The 26662-nt window shown below is 43.9% G+C and overlaps 2 protein-coding genes across 4 annotated transcripts in view; one reads left to right on the top strand and one right to left on the bottom strand.

Moving 5' to 3' along the window:
• Positions 1–11140, bottom strand: part of Ostf1 (osteoclast stimulating factor 1) — a 51698-nt gene extending 40558 nt beyond the window's left edge. Inside the window, exon 1 of the mRNA XM_048429845.3 lies at positions 10947–11140. Within this exon, the coding sequence (XP_048285802.1) occupies positions 10947–10980 (34 nt within the window). The 5' untranslated portion in view covers positions 10981–11140. The remainder of the gene's footprint in view (positions 1–10946) is intronic.
• A 94-nt stretch (positions 11141–11234) lies between these two features.
• The window catches only part of Nmrk1 (nicotinamide riboside kinase 1), a 35422-nt gene continuing 19994 nt past the window's right edge, over positions 11235–26662 (top strand). The window contains exons 1-4 of one of the 3 annotated variants that reach the window (XM_085693682.2): positions 11235–11328; positions 15545–15608; positions 19700–19790; positions 20036–20084. In XM_085693682.2, the coding sequence (XP_085549808.1) occupies positions 15580–15608; positions 19700–19790; positions 20036–20084 (169 nt within the window). In that variant the 5' untranslated portion in view covers positions 11235–11328; positions 15545–15579. Of the gene's footprint in view, positions 11411–15544; positions 15609–19699; positions 19791–20035; positions 20085–26662 lie in introns of all 3 variants that reach the window. The other 2 variants (XM_085693681.1, XM_048429847.3) reach the window with 2 other exon arrangements.

Raw genomic sequence — 26662 nt, 5'->3', positions numbered from 1 at the left:
GAGGTCTGTACCACACCTGTCACAGGAGGGACAAGGACAGACGGTGGCCCTGGAAATACGGCACTAAAATATGCTTCTACAGACACTCCATTCCAGGGCCTGATCTGAAGTCTCCATCTCTTCAACCCTGGCCACAAAGCAGTGGACAGACAGTGGGTGGTGAGCCCTGGTCCTCACAGCTGAGACGAACTGTGACGTGCACTGTGAACTTTACAGAGACAAAGGGTCTGACAGAAATAAGGGGTCTGGAAAGCACCAATAAGTCCAAGAGGCTCTCACCGGGCCAGAGGTGCCCTTTGCAGGGTGAAAGGGTGTTTCCCCAAACCACTGCAGTTTAGGAAGAAGGAAGAGGGAGCAGAGGCCTCTAGAACATCCTTGAGGAACAGGACCAGTTAAACTAAAAATGTGGTTTTCTGGAGTCACAATTAGAACAGGGTAAATTACAGGACTATTAGAGTATAAACCCCCTTTTCTCTCAGAGCCTGACAAGGAGGAGGCAACCCCTGAAGGTCACAAACTTTAGTACTTCATTCACCTCCAAGGCATGTTAAGACCCAAGGTCCCTCCTGCACCCCTCTGAGGTCATACTAGGTTCCTGGATTGCTTTTAAAATGCATTTGAGTTGATAGGTACCCAGAGCATCATTTCACACATTTAAGAGTATGGAGACATGTGGGAGGAGACTATGGAACTTGCCCTTGCGCTCTAAGGATGCCCTCCCTCCCTCTCAAGCCTAAAGCCTATGGCATTACTTGCTGAACATGTGAATGAGTGGCTGGGACAGAAGACAGAAGACCCTGAACTCTCAGGGCTGTGATCCCACCCACGAACCATGGCCACCTTAACCATGGCTTAACCAGGCTCTGAGATAGACACAGGATTCGCTCTCCTCTATACTCATTGGTTACATTCATATGTAGCCCACCACCTCTCACCATCTTTCCCAATAAATTAATATTCAAAATATTATAATCTCCAACAAACTGAATTTGTTGAATCCTAAAGTCATGACAATGAAACTTGTTCCTATCACTGTAATTATAAATTCTTGAGTTAATCCCTTAACCTCAGGTCTCAGTGTTATTTATTTAGTAGTCGGGGAGTGAGGATGGAAGGAAAAAGGGTTTTGGTTTCTTAGTGAGATGCACATCAATGCACAGTGACACGTGGACAGTCATCCTTGCAGGGGAAGGCTCCTCATCCCTCTGGTTAAAGACTAGCAACAAGACAGGAGTGGTGGCGCACACCTTTAATCCCAGCACTGAGGAGGCAGAGACAGGCTACCCTAGTCTACAAAGAAACCTATTTTTTGTTTTGTTTTGTTTTTTAAAAAAAAAAAAAAGATCAGCAACAAAAATCCTCCTTGCCTAGAATCAGACGCGAGAATTTCTATAAAGCAAGGTCTGAGCCCATAGTTTCAGACTGTCACATTTAAAAGAGACAGAAAGAAGATGGGAGCGCCCCCAGAAAGGTAAATTCTAAAGGACACTACACACAGAATGAATTTCTTCTAAGACCTACAAGTCATATTCCTAGAGCTCCCGTCCACAGAGCTGACATTTTCTAAATATAAAATCCTTCATGGGTTGACGGCTTCTGGGAAAGGGAGAGTCAGTTTTCTTTAAGGGTGTGACCCCTGCTAGGTTGATCACGCTCTAGAGAATGCAGTCATGACTACAGAGGCAGCATAAATCAGACTCAGTGGGATATTAAAAAGGGGGGCACGAAGTTGGGAGAACATAGAGTGGGTAAAGGTTCGGTCTGGAATGAGCTCGGAGAGGAGCATATGAATATGAACAAAATATATTGTAAAAAATTTCTCAAATCATAAAAATACTCATTAAATAAGTAAGTGACCAAGAAAAAAACAGCTCGTCTTGGCAGTCATGCACGATCACATTTTACAATAGTCTCCTTAGAATCAGTGCATGTGGTGCCCCTCAAGCATCATGGGCACAACTAGGGGTAGAGAGAGGGTAACTAAAGGATCCTGGGGTCTATGAGAAGCAGTGTGCAGGAAATTATTCAGAAATATGAGAGATTATATAAAAGGCCAGTTCAAAGCAATTAAGCAAACTTGGAATCAGACTTAACATGGGACAAAAACTGAAGTCCAGAGTTGTCTTGTGACTTACCATGGTCACCTAGCAAGTTATCTGAAAACTCAGGACCAGAACTTCATCTCGAAGCTGGGTTTTATTTTTCATTTCTATAACTGGCCTCCTCCTCTATGGTGCACAGCGAGGGCCTCTAATACTCTGAGGTGGTTTTCATACCTGATCCTGCCACTAGAGAGTCTCTCACTATTCAGGGAGCTCCTTCCCAGAAGCATGTTTCTTACTTACTGTATACACACACCTTTTGTCTGCTTTCAGAGAGGGTCTCATGTAGCACAGGTTGGGTCCCAAACTTGCTATATCAGTGAATCTGGCCTTGAGTTTCTGATCCTTCTTCCTCTACTCTACTGGGATTACAGAGTGCGCCATCATGTCTGGTTTATATGATCCTGGGGATCAAACTCTGAATACTTGGCAAGCACACTACTAGTTAACCCTTAGCTTATATTTTAATGTAAGCATTTTGAAGATGGGAACTACAATAGATCAATGAACCGGTTAATACTGACGGTGCACTTACTCATCAATGAGAAGCAGAGAGTTCATGTTCAGGGCGCATGGACAGAGGAAAAAAGGAAATTGAGTTCTAACTGTTGCGAGTGAGGAAGACTGGAATAATCCTAAGCAAGATGCTGTGGTAAGGCGCCCCAGGTCTGTGACCCTGGTGCTTTAAGGTGCCACCATGATGCCCAAACAAGTTGGTCATGTCATTAAGGTCTGCCTAAGATGAGGCCTGAGGAGGGACAGAAGCACACATTAAATGCTACACAAAAGTAGACAGACTTCCAGACTATGAAGAGTACATCAGAAATAGCTGAGGGACCATCTGGACAGGCACTAAACAATAAAACAGTGGCAAATAACAAGGATTAAGGACAGTTTGAGCATTGGGGATCTGGACACCAGTCAAAAGGGAATCCAGGGGTGGTGGTGGTGCAAACCTTTAATCCCAGCACTCAGGAGGCAGAGGTAGGTGGATCTCTGTGAGTTCGAGGCCAGCCTGGTCTACAAGAGCTAGTTCCAGGAGAGGCTCCAAACCTACAGAGAAACCATGTCTTGGTGGGTTGGGGGATGCCACTTCTAAAAGGGAGTCCAGAACAGACTCAAGACATTAGAGACCACAGTCCAGCCAGGAAACGGGCAAGAACTTGTTCTGGAAAACACAGCTCCTAACAAGCAGAATCAAGTCCTAAGGAACCAAAGGTCTCCAAAGAACCCGAGTCTCAACACTTGAGTGCAGACCAGGCCCTCCAGAAGGGGAAGGAAGGTATTTGGCAAGAACCAGAGGGTTCTCAGAAAGAGAATGGCAGTGGTTGCCATAGCAGCAGATCCTACTTAAAACTGCAGCTACATTAGGACCAGTTCCTGGTAGGCAGCTCAGTGGGTAACTTGTATTTAGACCCTAAATGCAGATGTGGTTGAAGAGGCAGTTTTCGTCTCCAACAGAAAACTAAGGCTGGGAACAACTTCAAGTTTGGTACATATTTGGTATATAAACTTGGGAGGGAATGGTTTTCTGCCACAATGTTTCAAAACCAGAGTCTTAGCCCAAAACATCCGTGAGAATGTCTCCAATTGCGGTCTTCCAGCAGTACCATCAAGATGAAGCTACTCTGATTCATCAAGATAACAGACCCGCAAACAGTTAGAGTACGTACGTGCTCTAGAAAAGCCCAGAAACCTCAGCAAGCAATACATCAGAGAGAAGGCTGGACTTTAAGCAAAGACAAGGCACAGTAATCTTCCAGACTTCCAGAGTCAGAGACACTTGTCAACAGGCTCTCATCTAAGGCCTCGCACCTACGCTCAGAGGGCTAGGATGAGGCAGTGTCTCCCAGGACGCACAGTGTTTGTTTGGGAGAGTCTCATAAAGACACTTGGTAGGCAGCCTGCCCAGATTAACCCCAGGACTGCAGGGTAGCTCTTGTCTCACAGGAGAGAGGTAGGCCCAGGATGGCCAGCAGGGAGCCTCTAAGAAGGAGGCAGGTCAGGAAGACCCTGCTTGGTGCTCCCTCTGACTCTTGTAAGGGGCCAGAGTGAGTCCTTCGGGCTCAGGTACAATGCCACTGGATGTGGCATCTTCCTTAGTGTGAGTTCAAATTGCTCCCAAGTTCCCAAGAAATCAGGAGAGCCTGGAGAAAAGATGGACTCAGGGTGCTTGGTGAATCCAAAAATAACTGGAGTAGTTAATCAAATTCGTAGGGAAGATACCATGCCAATCAAAACATAAAATTTAAACTAGGCGGTGGAGGCACAGACCTTTAGCCCCAGCACTGGGTAGGCAGAGGCAGACACATTTCCGAGTTTGAGATCCACCTGGTCTATAGAGTGAGTTCCAGGACAGCCAGGGCAACATAGAAAAACCCTGTCTTGAAAAACAAAACAAAACAAAAAAAACGCAAAACAAAACATGGACAACTGCAAAATTGCCCTTCAATTCCTGCCTCCAAAGTTAAGTTGAGAAGTTTGCCTGTGGTGTTCAAAGTTCTTCCGGTGTTAAAAATAAGGTAGGAAATGATTGGCAAGAATAGGAAGGTGGCGGCATCAGGCACCCGGGAACTTGTTTCATTCTTTTTGAAGTACCTAACCCTCTTTAACTACAGCTACAAGCTCAACAGCCACAGCCTACCAATACGCAAAACCACATCCTCAGACGCATGTTGGAGGATTAGAACGTGAACACTTCAATTCTTGCTTTCTCTATTGCAACATTTTCCAAAAACTAGGCACATGACTTTCTCTTTAATTCCAGACACACACACACACACACACACACACACACACACACACACACACACGTCTGCAGTTCCCTATGTGCACCAAGCTTCCCTGGAAACTTGGAAAACCCTGGTACTTGTAGTTAGTCAAATGCGTCCAGTAGCTGTGTTTTCTCTGTACTTCTATCAAATGCCTTTCCCCTTCACACTCCAGCAAACTCTTCCTCAGCTTGCATGCCCCTTCTTATATTACCACTCCTCGGTGACACCTTCTCAGTTTCCCCAAGCTCTGTGCCCTGTGCTTCCAACCCTCCAATCATCTACAATAATATCCAATCAAATGTATTAAAGTTTTTCCTACCTTGGCTGGGTCGCAATTTTTGAGGGTTAGGTGAACTGATATGATCGATTTGAAATGTCTCCAAAAGTGGCAGTACACCCACCTTCTGATTCACAAACCCCACTACAGGACTACAGCCTGTAGATTTGTAAAACTAGACTACTTGCTATAATACTGTTTTACTAAAGACTGGAAACCATCAAAACGTGCATTAGTAGGGTTCCCTTAAATAAACATCAGCAAATACCATGCAGGAGTTTAAAAGAAACCCAAGCCCCCTTCATACTAATATGTACATTTTTCTCCAAATTCCTCTAATGTGGGACAAGAAGAGAGCTCAGTAGGTTGAGGTGCCTGCAGCCAAACCTAATCATTTGAGTTTGATTCTTGGAAGAAAGAGCTGCCCTCTGACCTCCACAGATGTACAAAGGCTCACGCACACAAACACGAACCCCCTTCCCACAACATGTCCAAGTTAAAGCCAGAGCTCTAGTCCCACACCACACCATGCACAGCTATCTTTGAGGCATCAAGTAGCTTACCTATCCTGAGTAAAACAAGGATACAGGGACCCATTCACAGTGAAGTCAGAATAAACAGTAGATAGAGGATACGGAGTACTTGCTCCCGGCCCTGATGGTGGGGCCAACTAAATGTTCATTTTCCGCATTGCTATCATCCAGGGAGTCCTCAGAAAGTTTTCCCTGGGACTGCACTCAGTCATTCGGTATAAACGTTGCATTTATAGACGAAAAAATCCCGGTGTACATCTGGAAGTCAAGTGAGCACTCTCACTATTGATCCATTATTTATGCAGGGTGGATTACACAATAGTTGAGACCATTTTAGACAGAGACTCTTTTCCTCTCAAGTTTTATTTAAAGGGCATACATACAATGTCTTGTATGCTTTTATCGTGACTAAAAAGCCAGAACACTGGCTGGCTTCTTCTGAGTTCCACAGATTTATTTCCACAGGACACATGAAATATTTATGTTGCCTTCCTCTCACCACCAAAATCAATAAGTCATTTGGAGGAGATAGCTAAGGTCAGACATAGGTTCCAACTACAGTGGACTGTCCCCAAATCTGTCCGAAATGAGATGGTCTGGAGGGACACACATTATCCAGTGCATTCCTTACCCCACGGCCAATCATATTTCTCCATCTCTGTGAGAACTGAATTCTGTCCTGTACACCTTCAAGCTAGGTAGAGTCACTTTCCTTGCAGTGCAAGGCTCCCAGGGTGGCTGAAAACCACATAAAAGCTCTCTGCACTGAGAGGCCTCAGGGCTCGGAAGGGCAGGTCAGTCCTATGTTCTGAAGACTGAGCCCGGGTGCCACATCTAATGAGTAGGGGGAGGGTTTCAATGACAACCTTCAGGGGCCAAAAGTGACACCATAGAAGGTAAAAGGCTACCCAAGGCACAGACAAACTGTGATGGAAATGGCGTTTCAAGCATTATACAGACAACATAGAACAGAAACATTCCAGCCCACAGCAAGACATCTCAAACTGACACTCGGACACCATTCTAAAGATAATTGCTTCTATTTTCCTTTTGTAATAAAAACTGACTTACAGCGGGGGAAAAACCTGAGAGGTTATTCATACAGTGTATTATCTCTAGGTGATAAGAATGGGTTTTAAGTTTTAATATATTTACTTATTGTTTATCTACATGTGTCAAACATTCTAAAATAGAAAATGTATCTTATTACTTTGTTTTTTGAGGTAGGTTCTGCATAGTTGGGCATCTCTTACTTCACTGAGTGCTAGGGTTCCAGACATGCACCACTTATACATTAAGCTTTTGCTTTTTTTTTTTTTTTACAAGATTAAATAATGAAATGGACACAATCAGCCAACTAGCTGTAGATAAAGAAACTAAGTAAGGAACAAACAAGTAAGAGCTTTATCTCCCTGTTTCTGGGAACCCCAAGTGCCCAGCACAGGCCAAAAGTAGACGTTACAGAAAGGAATAGCTAAACAAAAGATCAGGCAAGGTGGTGAGGCAGAGGCAGACTGAGTCCAGGAAGGTCCAGGCCCTCCTGGTCTACACAATAAGCTCCAGATCAGCCAAGGCTTGAGAGTGAGACCCTGTCTCAAAAACAAACAGAGAAAAAGGCAAAGACAGAAAGGAAATAAGAAAAAGGAAATGTCTAAAGGACAAACTCTGAACATGGGCCAAAGAAAGGAAGAGAGAAAAAGAAAGAGAGAGAGAGAGAGAGAGAGAGAGAGAGAGCAAGAGAGAGGGAGGGAGGGAAGGCACAGTGAGATTTTGCTCAGTGGGTAGTTCAATGTGGTTGGACTCTGTCCTTGCAAGATCTCACCAGAACTTGCCAGGGCAGCCTCTTTCCAGGAACAACAGCCCATTGCTTGGTACAGGCTGCCTGGCCTGAAAGATGCATTAACCTATTTTGTTGTTTAATGTCCCTTGCTTGCTATTTGTGATGGTTTATACTGACTTAAATTAGGCTATGGAGTCTCGTAGGAGACAAGTTTCCAGATTAACCTATGAGTACTATCTAGAGCAGGTCAGTCTTTAAAGAAGGCCTGGGTTAACTGAGTGTGAAGCCTCCTCCTTGGCAAGGGCAGCACCATTCCCTGGGTTTGACTACTCCATCTGGATAAAAGGAGGATGCTAGCTGAGCAGGAGCATGCATCCTTCTCTCCTTGTGACTGCAGAGGCAATGTGACCCACTGCCTCCCACTCCTGTGATGTGGGAGTCCCCTCTGCATGCTGTGAATATGTTTATATTCACATTGGTTAATAAAGAAGCTGCTTTGGACGATGGCAGGGCAGAATACAGGTGGATGGGAAAACTAAACTGAAAGCAGGGAGATGCCACGTAACTGTTAAAGGGGAAAGACACCAGTAAACCACGAGCCTTGTGGTAAAATATAAAATAATAGAAACGGGTTAATTTAAGATGTAAGAGTTATCTAGGAATATGCCTGAACCATTGGAAAAACAGTGTTGTAATTAATAGTTTTGGTGTGATTATTTGGGTCTGGATGGCCGAGAAACAAAAAAGCAGTCTCCATTTACAATCCTGCCTCTAGGGCTTTGGAGCTGTGGTAGACGATCCCCCTGAAACTGTGAGTCGAAAGAAATCCTTACTCTTAAACTGCAACAGGAAAATCAAGTAAGACACAACTAGACTCTTACAGGAAATCCTCTGTCCCTCTGTCCCCTCATCTAGTTCCTCTCTTTGCAGGGTTGCCCATTAAATTGTTTTTTTTTTTCCTTCTGCTATTTCTTGTATAGATATCCAGTTTGGCATATGAAAAGAATCCACGGAAAATTTTGTCTCAGATCTTAGTGCCATTAAAGTAACTACTTCCCAGAATACGCAACATATGTTAATTCTCTGAGTACTGAGGACCTTACCACAGGTCTTTCACGTGTCTGTGTGAAGTTGAGAATCACATGATGGCCCCTGTTTAGTGACTTTTGCCTATTAGCTTACTTTTCTTCTCATTTCTTTTTATTCTTCTCTCTCTACCCCAACTCTTTTTCTCTTTTTCCTCTCCTCCAACTCTCTGACAATGTGAATTTTTAAAAATATTTTGGGATGAGGGAGTGTGTAAACAAAGCAATAAGTGAAAAAATAAACCTTAAATGTGTTCTGAGAATGGCAGGTTTCTTTGGAGACCTTCACTCCTATGACTTGCCTGGAATTAAAAAAAAAAAAACAACAATGTGCCTGCTCTTACTAACTAGGGGTGTTCAGTACTGCTCTAAATAACACAGCCTGGCTGAGGTCTGTAAAATATTCAGGGCTCCTCACACAGGGCAAAGCACAAAGCTTGGAGTCGGACTGAATTCCACTCCTCCATGTGAAATGAGTTAACCTTATGTGCCTTCTCTTCGATCATCTCCCCCCACCCCACCCCAGCAATGGGAATAATAACGGTACTGACCCGGCCAGGCAGTAGCAGTGCATGCCTTTAATCCCAGCCCTTGGGAGGCAGAAGCAGGTGGATCTCTATGAGTTTGAGGCCAGCCTGGTCTACAAAGCAAGTTCCAGGACAGCTAGGACTATATACAGAGAAACTTTTCCTCAAAATAATAATAATAATAACAACAACAGTAATAACAATAATGGCACTGACCTGATACAGTTGCTGGGAGAAGTAAATGAATTCAAACATGTATGGATTTGGTATAGACCTGGGCCTACCACACAGTATCTGTGGGCCAGTATGATAATGAAGGTTTTTGTCGCAAGTAACCCAGCACACAGTTTTAAGTCCTACTGACACTAATATTTCTCATTGTAAATTACTAAGTCAACAAACTGACTTTCATGGCAACTGTACTTATGTCTGGGCCTCACTTGTAAATTCCTATGAAGTCAGAGTTCTCTCTATATAGTAAAAATGTTTAGTCATGTGTTTTCTGGTTTGCTAGAGGAAAAAAAGCAGAGATGTAGACAACAAAAGCAGTTCCCAGCGCATATCTGCACTCCGTAACAGGATGAGTCCTAAACCACACCCAAGGGTGCATGAACACACGAGTTCACAATCGCATTGCATACAGGAAGGCAGGTTCCTGCCAGCCCTCACAGAGGCAACCCCAACTTCACTTTTAATGAGTCGGGAAAGAGGAAAAACCTCATGACCCGATTCTCGGGACATTCTTCCAAATCAAGCGCTTTGTTCAGTTATCAAAGAGCTCAGTACACTTGAGGTCCTGACTTACATCTGAGTTTACAAAACTGCCACCTCACACATCCGCATCTAAATTGCAAATTGCAAACTTCTCAGATTTCACGTCGAAGGCAGGAGCCTCTAACCAGCACCGCCCTAACTCTGTTCAGGCCAAAGCCAGTCTAAGCCACTTCCTTCACCCTTGGCCCTGAAAAATTTAAATCATCAGAGAATGCCTATTTCACAAATATGTGTGCATTATTTTCAAAATCGGGGGCTTGATAGTGCAACAAAAGAATAAAACTGAATAATTATTAAATTCGGAGTGACTGACACTTTAAAAAAAAAGAAAAAAAGCTCAAGGGAAAAAAATCACTGAAACTGCGTAAGTTACCATAAAGGATGATGTAAATGGCTCGTTTCAAGTTTCACCCTTTGCAATACCAAAGTCGCAGACTGGAAGAAAAGGACTGGGAATTCGACAGTCATTAATCTCCCATTTTCTACGCTTCCTGTTAATTACCTAGCCAATGAAAGCTCCTACAAGTTTATTTAGCCGAACTGAAACGCAGTAGTCCCTTTAAATGCTCTCGTTTCTCCACATCATAGAAAACACTCTAAGAACAACGTTTAAGAAGTGAACCAGGAAGAGTGGTCAAGCACACTGCTTTGAGGAACTTCGTGCTCTTTCTAGCGTAGTTAGCCAGAGTCACTCTAAGCAAAGCGCTAGTACGCACGACCGAGCGACACTGCCTAATGCGAAGAGCCGAGAGGGTCACGGACCAAACCGTTTCGCTGGCAGCGCGGGTGCAGCTCTCCAAAGCTCCCCGGAGACCCCGGGTCCCCAGCCTGCTCTCCTCCGGGCCCCGCAGGCAGCGGGTGCAAACCCCACCCAGCCGCAGCGCACTTCCCGTTCGCCGGCCGGTCAAGAACTCCAACTTGACAGTGACACGCCGTGCTATGAGGAAGTGGCCGCGACCTAGGTGCTGCCACCACTTCGGAGGCTGGACTGTCCTGGCAAGAAGTGCGGAGGGAGTTCGAGGGGGCTCGTCGGCAACTCCGGCTCCGCGCCCCGCAGCCTGGACACCCGCACGCGCGGCGCGCCGAGCTCTTACCTGGTTTGACCGGTTTGGGAGGTGGCTTGGACATGGCGCTACGCGGAGCTGCCAGGCTCTGCCGCGGGAGCCCCACACGCAGACGGGAACTGGGCGCCAAGCCTGCGCTGGCCGCGGCCGCTCGGGACCCGCGCGCAGCCGATGCGGGACACTCGTACCAGCGAGCTCCGCAGACCGCCCTGCTTTCCCACCAGGAAGTGGCCGCGCCTCGCCGGCCGCTGGTTGGCTGCGGCGGTGAGTGGGGCGGAGCCTCGGAAGGCCAACCTGCTCCGGAGCGCTGGGGCCCCGCCCTCCTCGTTGGGGGAGGAGCCTTGCGGCGACCACGCCCCCAGGCCCAGCTTGGTGGGGACTATGAAAGCGGCTAGAGCGCTGCACAGACCAGGTGAGCATCGGGCTGTGGTTCTTTTGAGACGCTCTTGAGGCCTGTTCTGCGGCCCTGCTGGGGAGGACTCGAACCCGCTTCGGTAAGTACTCACTGCCCGCTGCGTAGCCGCGCCGAGGCCTGGGCACCTTCCAGAGTCACTTGAGCCGGACCGGAACCTGATTGCGTCTAGGGAAACCGCGTTAGGACTCGCGTACCTAAGAGGCGTCTTGCTCTTCACGGTACTGGCACTAGCTCCAGAGACCACACATTTGCTGGTAGGGGAATAGGGTCTGGATTCTCAGGAGACAGGACGCTCCTTTCTGCAGCATTTGGTTTACAAACTCCAGCCCACCTGCTATTTGGATTTGTAAAGCCTTCCAAGAATGCTTTTGGTGTTTTTAATAGCTGAAACAAAAGTAAAAGCATAGTGTTTTGTGGCATGTGGCACGCGAAAGTTAGGGGAAACTTATTTTCCGTGCCCATAAAATTTTGTTAGAACACACCATGCTCGTTTTCTTATTCATTGACTGTGGCAGCTTTCTCATTGCAAACTTCAGAGTAGTATGGGGTGTGTGTGTGTGTGTGTGTGTGTGTGTGTGTGTGTGTGTGTATGCACACGTATACTATCTGATACTTTACAAAAGTTGCCTCTGCCTAACCTAACACCTCATCTCATGATTTTGTATTCACACTCACATAAACTCACAATGTTATGATCGGTATTATATACCCCATAATATAATAGGAGAAATAAAAACGAAAATACTGATTATGTAAGAAACTACAGGGTCAGCAAGATGGTTCAACTGCCCTTGCTGCCAAATCTGATGACCAGAGTCCAGTCTTCAGTACCCACACGTTGGAAAGAGAACTGACTCCCACAAGTAGACCTATGACCATGTGGACTATGGTGAGCCATGGCATGCACCTACCCACACACATGTAAATTAAAGAAAAAAAAACCTACATAAAACGGAGTGTCAAAGTGTCGACTGAAAGTTAGGTTAAAAAAAAAAAGCGAGTGGAACTTCAAGAGGCATAGGTTACTAGGAGCTTTGTGGCGGCCACACTCCTGGGCTATGCTTACCAGGGACTCCTGCTGTAGGAGAGTCTGTTTACCAGGAGGGATCAAAGTTTAAATTAATTGCAAGAGAAGGTCCTGTCCATGGGAGAGGATCCAGGTAACTGTTGAATAAAACACAGGAGACAGAAGCCCTGAAAACATTTGTCTTGAACTCATCTGAAGAGCACACATGTTTGCCCTCATCATCTTTCAGATTTTGTGGGGAGTTCTTGTCTCCATCCAGCCTGCTGATTCTTCGCATGCCTGGGGAAGAATTCTGTATTTTAAAATTCAAAGTAACTCAGGTTTAGAAGTGGGATAGATCAAACATAAACATAAGCCAACTATGAGAAGAATTCGACATTTCACTGAGAGTAAATCAAAAGCATTTTTAAAAACTTCTGCAGTCTTGGTGATCCCAGTACTTAAAGTAAGGTAACCTTGCCACAGAAACAATCTTGACAATGTAACAAGTTCCTGATCAAATGGGCTACATAGTGTGAGATTCTGTCTCAGAATGATAATAATGAATACATTTAAAAAATATGTAAGCAACTAATGTAAGGTTTATTCCTGTCTCAGTCTGTTCTCCCTGCTCCCTGTGCAAATGGTCTCTGCTGCTTAGGAAAAGATACTGCATAATTAATACACACGATTCACAATGATAGGACACCCTGATTTCACAACTCTGGCAAGTTCAGAAGGTTGTTTCTCCAGAGCCATCATAAGAGTCACAGTTTATCTTTGCTCCAAGTTGTATATACTTCATAACATACTCTGCTATAAGACCAGATGCAGAGGCCTACACTTGTAATCCCACCACTTGAGTGGCAGAGGATCAAAGTAAGGTCACTCCACTGTATAGCCACTTTAAAGCCAGGCTGAGCCACATGGAAAGCCTCCAAAACAAACAAATAAAAAACCTTTCAGCGTGTATATGTATATAGAGAGCGTGGCAACTCTTGACTGCAACTTGTTCAAAATTTAGGTTTTAAACCATATTTGAAGAGACCCTGAATTATAGTGAAATAGAATGATGTGGGAGTTGCTGGTGCCATGTATGAACCTGGATTGTATCTGAACCTTATGTATCCTACACAGTTTTTGAAGTGGACAGCTTCAAAGATTGATAAGCTGCTCGCTGCTCCACTGACCACTCAGTCCTGCCCCAGCCTTGTTTCTGCATGGCCCAGTTCTCCTCTCATGCATTATCACCTCCTGATGTAGGATATGTTGCTTTCATTGGTTGAATAAAGAAAACTGCCTTGGCCTTTTGATTAGGACAGCCCCTGGGTGGGCGGAGTAGACAGAACAGAATACTGGGAAGAAGGGAAGTGTGGCTGACGCCATGCTTCTCCTGCCCAAGATGGACGCTGGTTAGACTCATGCTGGTAAACCACAGTCAAGTGGCAATACACATTAATGGAGATGGGTTAATCAAGATGTGAGCGGTAGCCAATAAGAGGCTAAAAATAATGGGCCAGGCAGTGTTTAAATGAATACAGTTTCTGTGATTATTTCGGGGTTAAGCTAGCCGGTTGGCGGGACGCTGCCCGTTCCACCATACAACAACCTCCTCATTGCTGGTGAGATAGGTCCAACACTTATCCAAACACTGCTTTGGATAGTCCCAGGTTGCTAACTCAATGTAGTCCTGGGGTGCCTGGGTTTTAAACTTTTCAGTTGTTATTTACTTAGTGTATATATGGACACATGAGTGCCGTGCGGGTGTGCAGAGGTCAGAGGACAACTCAGAGTCAGTTCTCTCCTTCCGCGTGAGTTCTGGGGCTCCAACTCCAGTCATCCAGCTAGTAGTGAGTAACTCAGGTCGTCAGACTTTGGGGTGAGGGATACCGTTTCAATTTGAGAGAAAAAAAAAAACACAGTCTTGCAATCCCTTGTACTTTCCTGCAGGTGTTTCCATCCTTCTTACCTGAAGGAGTTTACATTTAGATTCTTTCACCTCATTCCTCATCTCTGAACTGCTAGAGTTCACACACAGATAACCCCCTCAAGTCTTTCCAGTACCACAACTACCGTCATTACTTCCATCCTCTGTAATCGAGGCAGTATCCTCATGTATCTGCACAAATATATCAGCCAGGAAAGGGACCAGTATTTTCCAATAACTGTACACAGCAAATGCACAGCTTTTCAACAGTACATCGGTAAGAATGACATGGATTATCATCCTTCAGAGCCTGAGAAGTCAACACACATGCAACATCCTTTTGTGCTCTTGGTAATGAAGCATTTCAGAGCCTCCATGAAAATAGAAAGATGTTCACTTAATTGATCTAGTTTCCGTTCTGGCTTTTCTTGAAATGGATATCTGTCATTCCAGTCTGGACCAATTTGTACTTCTGCAAAGCTTGAGAGTGGATACTGTGCCAGTAAAAGCTTTTTAGAGAGGTGGGGGAGAGACTAAGAGACAGACTGACTTCTGTCTTCCTCTGCCGCTGGGGGCAGTGCCCTCTTTCACTAGGAAAACAGGAAGAGCGCAGAGAAGGGTATATTCGTCAGAGTGCTCTAGAGGGACAGAACTTAAAGGAAAAAGAAATGTATAGGGGATTTATTAGAATGACTTTCAGGCTGTGGTCCAGCTAGTCACAATGGCTGTCTACCAACAGAAGGTCCAAAAATCCAATAGTCTGTCAGCGCATGAGGCTGAATGTCTTAGCTTGTCTTCAGTAAATGCTCAAATTCCAAGGAAGTAGGCTCTAATGTTAGTGAAGGGATGGACTTGCCAGCAAGAGCAAGGACAAGCAGGCAAAAAGAGAAGCCTTCTGTGTTCCATGTTCTTTAGCCAGCAGAAGCTGTGCCTTCCCACCTCAGAAGATCTAATTAAAAGTGGGTCTTCCCACTCCAGATGACTTAAGTAAGAAAAAAAAGCCCTCACAATGTACCCAGCTGCTTGGGTTTTCCTTCATTCTAGATGTAGTCAAGTTGACAACTAAGAATAATTATCACAAGGTAACCCAAGGAAATAGGTCACACAAGCATGGCATCTGTTAACGGGCACTAAGGAAACACCAGCTATTGGCCTCAGGAAGTCAGACTGTGGGTAATGTGGGGTTGAGGCCCCTGATCCCCTCTCAGCTGTTACTGCTTTTCAGGACTAACTCCAGACAACTGAATGATACTGAATTTATTTTTATTTACTTATTTTAGGAACTAATAGGAAGACGTGATTTCCAAAGCCAATTATGAAAACATTTGTCATTGGAATTGGTGGGTGAGTAGTTCCTTCATAAACAGCTGGGCAAGACACTCCAGTGTAGGGAGGCCGCTTGTTCGTTCCCAGCTGCCCAGATCACAAAATAATCACTCAGAAACTATATTAATTAAATCACTGCATGGCCAATCACTTAAGCGCCTTTCTGGCTAATGCTTATATCCTAAACTATCCCATTTCTATTAATCTGTGTATTGCCACATGGCTGTGGCTTACCAGGTAAAGTTCCATCCAGCGTCCAGTGTGACTTCTCCCTGACTCCGCCTACTCTCTCTATGTATCTTTTCCAGTCTGCTTGTATTCTGTTAAGCCATTGGCTGAAAGCAGCTTCTTTATTACCAATGGTATACAGAGGGGAATCCCACATCACTCCAGATATCCAGGTAGTGTTTTGTGTGGACATGGTAGAGAAAGGGGGGGAGTCCCAAAACCCAGGAGGAGTGCTGCTACTTGGACACCAGTGGGAGGGGCAAGGGTTTGACAGGGGAAGAAAGAGGTGGGGCCAGCATATTACCAACATTTCCATTTGTTTTCTGGAGCTGACCCTGGAGATGAGAGCTGATTGGTCACTCCTTTGGTTGAGGGTGATTATCATTTCCCATGTGAATGCTGACATGGCGTAAGAAAAAATAACACTCCCTTCTGTTTCTATGCCCAGCTTTGACCTGGGAATACAAGCTTCCTTACCTACAGTCCTCTTTCCCCCACCTTCAGGGTAACCAGGTATACTATTTGGCTAGGCTAGTTTGTGTTGCCCTTATATAATATTAGCCATGTAGTCCACTGTCACAAGTATTCTAAACTGCGTAGTCATTTGACCTGTGATGCCAGAGGCTGGTGTGCAAATGTGACATCAACAGCCACTGAAAAGATTGTCTTGCTACTGGATTATGTCTATCATTCTTCATGCGTGTCTTATTGACAAAATATTTGCGATATTACAGATGTAATTTGAGGGAGATAATCTGTTGTGTTATTATATTACATCACACGGGAATCAATTAGGAATAGGAAGGGACTGGGTGTAGCTGCGTAGCAGAGTGTTTGTGTGACCCCAGCATCAGACAAAGAAAAATAAAAACAAATTAAGAATGAATTGAGCATCAGAATGTGCCTTGCTGTGGCTCCAGTGTGCCTGGAGCCGAATCTGTGTTATCCTGAAGAACTACTCCTGTCCTCACCTTCAGGTCACACTCTCTGCCACTCCCGTGGTAGGCCATCATTCACCATTCCCTAATTACAATCACCAGTTTAATCCTGGGGAACAGTGGCCGGAGGAGCGGGGAACAGGGGACAGGGACAGTTCGGGGACAGGGATACCCATGCTGTAGTTCAACTTAGCTTCCCACTCCAGCAGTAAACAGCTTCCTAAGCCCCACGTTCCTCAGCTAGAATATGGGGCTTAATATTAATATATCACCTTGTTATGGAAGTAGTCTCATCTTACTTGATTAACTGTAAACACTGTTTTTTAGCTTCTGCCTGTACTTCTGTGCCCTCCATTACAAAAGGAACTATACATTTATTTGTAAACAAAGAAAGGAAATACATCATGTAGCCTCTCACTTCCCTCCCTCAGAACCTAAAGTTCTGCTCTGGAACTTTTCCCTAGGGCGAGGAAAACTTGTGTGAAAGATGTTCTGAGCTTGCTGAAGGGGAAGGAGTGGGTCCCAAGGTGTCACCTGACCCACTGGCATGGTTACATTCCAGGTGTGGATTGCAGGCTCTGCTCGATGATGAAACCCTTTCCCAGCTGGTCCATTCGCAGCAGGACTCCTACGAAAAGTGCTTCCTTCTCGGTGGCTTCCTCTGAGTCAATGGGAGGGGCCTATTTATTGCTAATTTAATTATAAGATATTAAAGAGAAATTATAAGAAATGACACATTTTCTGGCTAGATTGCTCAGACCATACTAAAGTTTCTTCCTTTTAAACAAAAGCTCAGTGTCGTGACTATGGACTTGCAATATGGTTTATAGACTTTTTTTTTATTTTTTGGTTTTTCAAGACAGGCTTTCTCTGTAGCTTTGGGGCCTGTCCCAGAACTAGCTCTTGTAGACTAGGCTCTGCCTCCTGAGTGCTGGGATTAAAGACATGCGCCACCACCACCAGCTTGGTTTATAGACATTTTTTGTTAAAAAAAGAAAAGGTGATATCAGTGTTCTCAGTATATAGAGTAACAGCCCCACACCCTACCTGCTTATTGTAAGATAAAATGGACAGTCTTATTAATATCTTCCACTTGCAGGTATAAGGTATTTATATGATAATATATAGCCAATAATCATTTTGGTTGTGTTTTGTTGTTTCTCCTTTTTTAAAAAAAAGATTTATTTATTTATGTGTACAACATTCTTCTTCCGTGTATGCCCACACACCAGAAGAGGGCGCCAGATCTCATTACAGATGGTTGTGAGCCATCATGTGGTTGCTGGGAATTGAACTCAGGACCTCTAGAAGAGCAGTCAGTGCTCTTAACCTCTGAGCCATCTCTCCAGCCCTTGTTGTTGCTCTTGTTTGATGGGTTGGGTCTTTTTTTGTCGTTGTTGTTGTTTTGGTTTTTTGTTTTGTTTTGTTTTGCTTTTGGTGATTTGGGTTTTTTTTTTTCTTTTAAACGTAGACAGGGTCTCACTAAGTAGCCCTTGCTGGCCTGGAACTCATTTTGTAGACCAGGGTGGCCTTGAACTCACAAGAGATCCACTTGCCTCTGGGTCCTGAGTACTAGAATTAAAGGCATGCACCCCCATACCCAGCCTCACAAGTCCTTCTGACGAATGTATTTCTCTCTCTAGATTATAAACATTGCCGTGTTGATCTCTCCCAGAACTAGTCATGGGTTCTTGCCAATAGATATATAGTCAGGAGCTTTGTACTATTTGGTGTGTGGTGAAATCTTGACCTCTCTTCGGGGTGACTTGAAATGCACAAAATGAAATACAGAAACACAAAGAAAATCAAGATACAGCTGTATTAAGATACAGCTGTAAAATACTTAATAATAAATCTGTGGCCTTGTGATAGTTCGCTGCTAGTGAAATAAACAGCATGTGTAAGTTTGGAATACTGAGCGCCTGTGATCCTTCAAGATACCTGCCCTCCTACAGCTCAGCATGCACAGGGGTGCGGTTCTTGCCGTCACCCAAGTCACAGGCATCACCACTACTGCTAGTGGAAATCAGGAGCTGCTGATTTCCTGTTAGAATTTAGTGAAAATGGTGTAATCTCTTTTCTTTCAAATTCACAATGACCCTGAATTCTTTCATGGACCCTTTGGCTATGACTGAGCTCTGAGCTAATCACCTCTTTGTCAAAATGATAGAATAAGCCAGGCACCGTGGCTGATACCTGCAATCCCAATACTTAGGAGGTCGGGGCAAAAGGTTCACTGTCAATTCAAGGACAGCCTGGGCTACCTAGTTAGGGGATCAGCATGGACTGCAGAGCGACACCCTGTTCAAAAGAAAAACCCAAAAAGGAAAGAAAGATTGGCTAGAGAAAGGCCTGTCACATGTCGGAGAGTAAGAAACAGGACACACCAAGTTAGTTGGGTACCTACACCTCCAGATATGACGGTCCAGCCAGAGGAAACAAACAACTGACCTGATGGAGAAGTAACCCTGGGCCTCTACATAGACTCCTGCTATCAGAGGGGAAAGAGGCTTGCCACAGGAAATGCGGGCTCATGGGTGGGTGGACTTCTGATAAGCCATTCCTCCTTTTTCTTGTGGGGTTGAAGCAATCACAGTGGCCATGGGCAGATCTATAAACTTGCAGGAAGGTGTGCACAAGACTCCTCTGGGGTGTGTCTCAAGCCCAGAGCTGTTTAGACAGAACACTGTTTTGCTTCCTGCACGGCATCTCCAGTTTACTTACCCAACTGTTTTACTTGCCTCTCTCCATCCTTTACTTGTCTCTTACTATTAGGACAAAAATCAACTTGTGATTTTGCCTGCAAAACAGAACACAATCTGTGAAAATGAGCATTTTTATCTCAAGTAGAAATGTTTTTTTTAATATTCCTTTAAAAAAATATTGTTGAATGTTCCTTGTTCCCTAAAATCTCCTTGGACCTCCTGTTTTTTCTTGGCTCAGTGTGACAAACGGCGGGAAGACAACGCTGGCTAAGAAGTTGCAGAAACACCTTCCCAATTGCAGCCTAATATCTCAGGACGACTTTTTCAAGGTACATATGAAGCTTCTTAGACGATCTATCTGATTCCAAAAGGCTTACTAACAAAGTTAATGATATCCAAAAGCTTTGGCTAAGGATAGACTTGGTGCAATAGTGTTACCTGCCCACCAGGTGGTACCATCTGTCAGGGACCGTCTTTGCTCTTGTCTATAATTATCCAAAACAGTTATTAAAGGCTTATCTTTTTAATTGTATAATTGTATCGTTTCTGCCCACCACTATGTTTGTTTTTCCAGCCAGAGTCTGAGATAGACATAGATGAGAATGGATTTCTGCAGTATGATGGTAAGTGGAGGCCTCTGTGAAATAGTATGAGTTTATGTTCATTTGTTTTTTCAAACACAAACACCTCTCTCTCTCTCTCTCTCTCTCTCTCTCTCTCTCTCTCTCTCATCATAATGTTAAATGTTTATATAGGGAGGGCAAGAAGTCTCCCTGGGTTAATGCACTTGTCACACAAGCCTGAAGACCTGAATTTGATTCTTTTTTTTAATATTTATTTATTTATTTATTTATTGTGTATACAGCATTACTTCCATGTATGCCTGCAGGCCAGAAGAGGGCACCAGACCTCATTACAGATGGTTGTGTGTCACCATATGGTTGCTGGGAATTGAACTCAGGACCTTTGAAAGAACAGGCAATGCTCTTACCCTCTGACCATCTCTCCAGCCCTGAATTTGATTCTTTTGAACCTTTAAAGATAGAAGAAGAAAATTGCCTCCACAAAGCAGTCTCTGGTCTCCCCAAGCACGATTCTGTGGCATGGAGGCCCCCTGACACATCTCACACATACACAAACACACACACACATGCACGCATGCACACACATGCTCACATACACACACACGAATAATTTGTTTTGAGTGTTTAAATATTGCTGTATTTTAAGCCTTCCATTGTAGGTTTTTTATCTCTGGTCAACTATTTAAGTAAACAGAAAATCTGTCCCAGAGATTTAAATTTCAGACTCAAAACTGGGATGGTAGATTTTTTTTTTCTCCAGAAGCTAGGACAGGGTAGGTTTGCCATCTTTCTGTCCATCCCTGACTCTGACATATGACTAGCCATGCTTATGACTTTGAGGCTCACCCACTAGAATATTTCATCTACATCAGACTAGATTTAATGCATTCAGCTTCCCTTCCCAGTATCAAAGCACCAGAAATTGTGTTTTTGTTTGTTTGTTTTACTACTTGGAAAACCTTGGAGTGTTTTTTAGAGTCACTTTGTTCTCTTGACCCAGGCTGATTCTGTTTGGAAGCCAAAGAATTAAAGTGATCCAAGAGTTTGTGGTCTTGCTGTCTTTTATAATTAACAGACTATCCTTAGTATGTCTGTCGATCAACCGAGGGAGCTCCACTAAAAAGACATTCTCTATCTCCAGTTTTGAGCATCTGAGGATTCAATATTACATTAACAGTTCTTACAGACACACAGTGGCTTCCAGACCAAGTCTTTCTTTGCAGTTCTATGTCAAGTTTCAGTCTTGATACATTGTTTCTTCCTTTCTTCCTAAAATAAGAAACTACTTTGAAAAAAAAAGAATGAAAAGACAATTTAAGCAGTGACAGAGCATTATTGCTCCCATTAACTGAGGAGTTCTCGTAAACTAACTAATAAAAAGGTAATATTTCAATAGAAAAAACATGCTAGAAGAATATGAATGCCTTCCTAAAAGCAGGAGGTCATCAAAGAGTTGCAGTCACCTTTACTCCATTCCAAAGTAGACAGAGAATTTTAATAAAGGATAATGACCCAATGGCAGGGCCACTACGAAAACAATCACCCTCGTGCACATTACATGGAATTACAAACTAACACAAATATGTCTCACAAATGCCTTGAAATGTTCCTACCCCTTGGGTACCCTACACCCAAGAATCTATCTTTAAGAAAAGAATTGAACTTTCAGGTAAATGTCTCAATGTAAAGTAAGTCCAGGTAGACTCAACATCTTTGTAACCACTAAAAGGACAGTTTATAAAAGTGAGTTAACAGATGCACAACATGCTGGACAGCTTTAGCCACAAAAGGATACTGCCTCCACAGTTCTGGAAACTGGGATCTGAGGTGAAGAGTTGGTTGCTGTTGAGACTATTACAGACAGATTCTGTGCCACACTCTGGCCTTTGTTGCATTACCACCATCTCTCCTTTCGCTTCAAGTGGCATCTTCCCCATGTGCATGTGTTCTAAGTTTCTACCTTTCTTAGTGACATCAGTCATATCACAGAAGGTGCCTGCCCTGCTGCTTAAAAATTATGTAAGGTGACCTCGTTAATGTATTTCCAAATTCACTAACTGTATAATATTTAACCAACTTGAACAAGTGGGCAAAAAAAGAACACAGAAGTGAATTAGAGCATAGAGGTGCTCAAGTTATAGCAAACTCTTATTTCAATTCTATAGAGGGTAAGTAGGAAAAGATAGTACTTTTTAAATTACTTAAAATTCCTTTTCTTATGGACAGCTTCAAAAATATACAAAAGTAGACAGAAAATTATAATAAATGTTCATGAGTTTATCACCCAGCTTCATATATGATGAGCTCTTTGACAGTCGTATTTCATCTCTACTCTGACCCACTTTCTCCATCTACATTTTTTTGAAGCATATCCTAAGTATCATCCCATCTTGTGTGAAGCAAGACACGTGGATTCCATGGACTGAAGGATAAATCACTAGGAAATGTAGAAAATGTTTTAACTCCCTGTCCCCTGTCATTGAGCCTTGTTCATTTAGCCAGAACCTACAATACAATATAACAAAGAAAGGAAGATTGAAGCAAAGAAGACACATGCTGGCTGAGGACTTTGTGACTCGAGAGATCACGTGGGTATGAGTTCCCTGTGTATGGCAGTATGAAAGAAAATGCCCCCTCCAAAGGGAGTGACACTATTAGGAGGTGTGGCCTTGTTGGAATAGATGTGGTCTTGTTAGAGAAAGTGTGTCACTGTGGGGGCAGGCCTTGAGATCTCTTTTGCTCAAGCTTCCCTTAGTATGATACTCAGACCACTTCCTATTACCTGCAAGCCAAGATAAAGGATAGTTGGTCATCTCTATAGCACTGTGTCTGCCTGCACACCACCATTCCCAACATGATGATAACAGACTAAAACTCTGAAACTATAAGCTGTCTCCTTAATTAAATGTTTTCCTTATAAGAATTGCCATGGTCAGGCCGGGCAATGGAGGCACATGCCTTTAATCCCAGCACTTGGGAGACAGAGGTAGGTGGGTCTCTGTTCGAGGCCAGCCTGGTCTACCGAGTGACTTCCGGGACAGGCTCCAAAGCTACAGAGAAACTCTGTCTCAAAAAAACAAACAAACAAACAAAAGAATTGCCTTGGTCATGGTGTCTCTTCAAGGGACAGAAACCCTAACTAGGACACTGCTTTCTTTATTTCTTCCCATATGCCACCTGGACTTCTGGAAATGCATGTGACATGAACCATCAGTGGTCAGAAAAGGCAGCAAGAAGCCTACAACCAAAGGACCAGAACAAGGGTAGCTATGGGAATACAGTGTCCTTTTATCCCTCTTTAGCTAGGCCCAAAAGGAAAATCTATTCCCCTGTTGTGTCCACAGGACCAGTGGAGGGCTACACCCCAAGACTTTGACCTGCCACCAGCAATGTGGAGTGACTTGTCTTCTACATCACCCACAGGAGATTTAGCAGAGCCAAACAGTGAACAAAACTTCCAAACTGTGGGAAGCAGAGTCAGAATGAGACAGGGTAAAATGTGTAGTGATGTGGGATTCCCGTCTATATGCTGTGATTACCATTAATGAATAAAGAAAACTGGCTTGGCCTGATAGGGTAGAACAGAGCTAGGCGGGGAAAACTAACCTAAATGCTGGGAGAAGGAAGGCAGATAGAAGAGAAACCATGTAGCCCCACTGAAGACAGACAATGGGAACTTTACCCGGTAAGCCACAGCCACATGGCGATACACAGACTAATAGAAATGGGTTAAACTAATATGTAAGAGTTAGCCAATAAGAAGATAGAGCTAATGGGCCAAGCAGTGATTTAAATAATATGATCTCTGTGATTATTTCGGGTCTGAGCTGCAGGGTGACTGGGTAGCAAACAAGTGGTCTCCCTACAACAGTGTACGCTGGCCCTCCATCTTCCTCACCCAAGCCATGTCAACTGCTGTCATCAGGAATCAGTGAAAGATTGAGCTTCTGCCTCATTCAGCAGCATTGAATCTTTCCCCCTATTTGACCCTCTCCTAGCCACCTAATATTTTAAGGGTGCCCATCTGAACCTGGGTACGCTTCAGAGTGACCGGCTCCAAAGTAAAAAAAAAAAAAAAATTAAATAGTAGCCTTAATACTCAGTACTTACTTAATACTCAGATCATCAGGACATACCTGAAAGGCATTTGTCGGTCAAAGAGGCAGGACAGTCTGAACCTGGATTAAAAAAATAATAACCGACAAGTATCGATTCTATGACGGCACTGATGAAATTGTCTGACAGAGATTTGAAAGTGGGTTTGTAAAAAAAAAGTCATCAGGTACCTGCAGATAGTCTTGAAATAGGAGAAGAGTTTAAAAACCCCAAGAAAGAAATGGAAATGTGACAAACGAACCAAGAAGAAATTTGGTAACTGAAGAAGGTGTAATAACCCAACTCTAGAACTCTCCAGGTAGGCTCAGTGAAAGAATAAACATGAGAGGAAAAGATCCATAACTTGAAGACGTGGTAGAAATGACTTTGAATGGGAGGACATAGAGAAAGATGGAGTGATATCAGAAGACCCAGCATCTCTACCTGGGAGCTTCAGAAAGAGGAGCATGGACTCACAGACGCAGTAGTGAAGACCACGTCGAGAGGAGATGAAATCCTGTTGTTGGAAGAATCGGAGTGACCCCCACAGCAGTTAGACAAAATGGATCAAGACATAATTAGGGGAGGCACAGTTTACAAACAGCGAACATGGGAAGCATCCTACAGATGTTGGAAAGAAGTTCTCATGCTTCACCTGTTTGTCTGTCTATACACACAGGCTTCCCTCCGTTATGAAAATTCCTAGGAGGTTTATTTGTAAACTCTGATAAAATGGCCAGTTTCCTGGAAAAGGTGGCGCTTAGCCAAACCAGCAGCATAACCATAAGAAAATCTCAACAGTCTTATCTCTATTAACTTAATTAGCCCACACTTTTCTGAGAATTTATGGTAGAAACACTCGTGAGAGCACGGGGTGTGATCAGTGCTCAGGAATGAGGCTGGGAATTTACGGTAGAAACACTCGTGAGGGCATGCGGTGTGATGAGTAGTCCAGGAAGGAGGCTGAGAGTTTTCATGTCTGACAAATTGCTGGTCTGGTCTGAAGACCATGCATCAGGAATACCTGTTCTGCTTCTCTAGAGTCATACTTGTTAGCTCTAGAGGTTGCACATATCAGGGTTTAAAATGACATTTGTATCCTATAATTTTTAAAAGGTTTTCTTGTAGGACTGGAGAGATGTAGGCTCGGTGGTTAGTCCGTCTATCAGATGGGCTCAATTCCCAGCACCCACATGGTGGCTTACAACTATATGTAACTTTAGTTTCCAGGGGATCTGATGCTCTCTTCTGCCAGCTGTGGGCAATGAACACACATGCACAGACATACAAGCAGGCAAAATACCCATAAACATAAAAAAAAGTTTCTCATTTATAAGAGATCCTTTACTATTAAAAAGAGTAGCTACTTTCCAGCTGGGTGGTGGCGGTGCACGCCTTTAAACCCAGCACTCGGGAGGCAGAGGCAGGCGTTATCTCTGTGAGTTCGAGACCAACCTGGTCTACAGAGAGTTCCAGGACTGGCTCCATAGCTACTGAAAAACCCTGTCTCGAAAAATCAAAACAAAACAAAACAGCCAAACAAAAACCACACATATAAAAAAAATAGCTACTTTTCAAATAGATTATATGTTATTTATCTTTCAAATGCATGTCTAGCTTATTTTCTCCTCCAAAAATTGGAATTACAGGCAGCTGTGAGCTACCACGTGAGTGCTAGGAATTGACCATGAGTGCTCTCAAAGAGCATTAGGTACTCTTAACCACCAAGCCCTTGCTCCAACCCTCACTTAGTTTTCGTTTTTAAAGGTCTTGCTAGGGACACATAGTTCAGTGGTTGAGTGCTTACCTAACACAAACAAAATCCTGGATTTAGTCTCCAGTACCATAAATTGTTGATTTTTCAGTATCAGGAAGGGTTGGTCAGCTGTGAACTTATTGTAGTCAGGACTGAGAGACAGAGATGGAGCACAGAAAGTAGAGGCACCTGCCACCAAGCCTGACAACCTGAGTTCCCTCCCTAGGATTCCCTGGAGCAAGAGCAGAACTGAACCCCTCAAGTTGTCCTCTGACCCCCACACATGCCCAGTAAATGCATCAATCTAAAAAAATTACAACTAGAAATAGTGGCATAGTATTCATCGTATTTTACATTTGTACTTCTTTTTTTTTTTTGGTTTTTCGAGACAGGATTTCTTTCTCTGTGTAGCCTTAGCCTTGACTGTCCTGGAACTTGCTGAGTAGTATGCAGACCAGGCTGGCCTTGAACTCACAGAGATCTACCTGCCTCTGCCTCCCAAGTGCTGGGGGTTAAGGGCGTGCACCACCACTGCTCAGCACATTTGTACATCTTTGTTTTTCCTAATAAAAACATCTCAGACATACCTCTCAAGTATATCTCTTAGTGTTTTAATGGGGTGTTTAAAGTATGTATTATTAGATCCTTTGAAGGATAAGCGAAATGCTGTTATGTCCTACATTTACAGAACCCTAAAGATAGTTATCACGAAAAGCCAACCACCTAGAAGAGTTCGCTATATTAATTTCATCGGTTTTATGTTTGT

This window comes from Myodes glareolus, chromosome 7, assembly GCF_982192425.1.
Source record: "Myodes glareolus chromosome 7, mMyoGla1.1, whole genome shotgun sequence".
NCBI classification, from domain to species: Eukaryota; Metazoa; Chordata; class Mammalia; order Rodentia; family Cricetidae; genus Myodes; species Myodes glareolus.
This window is presented reverse-complemented; position numbering and strand designations above follow the sequence as displayed.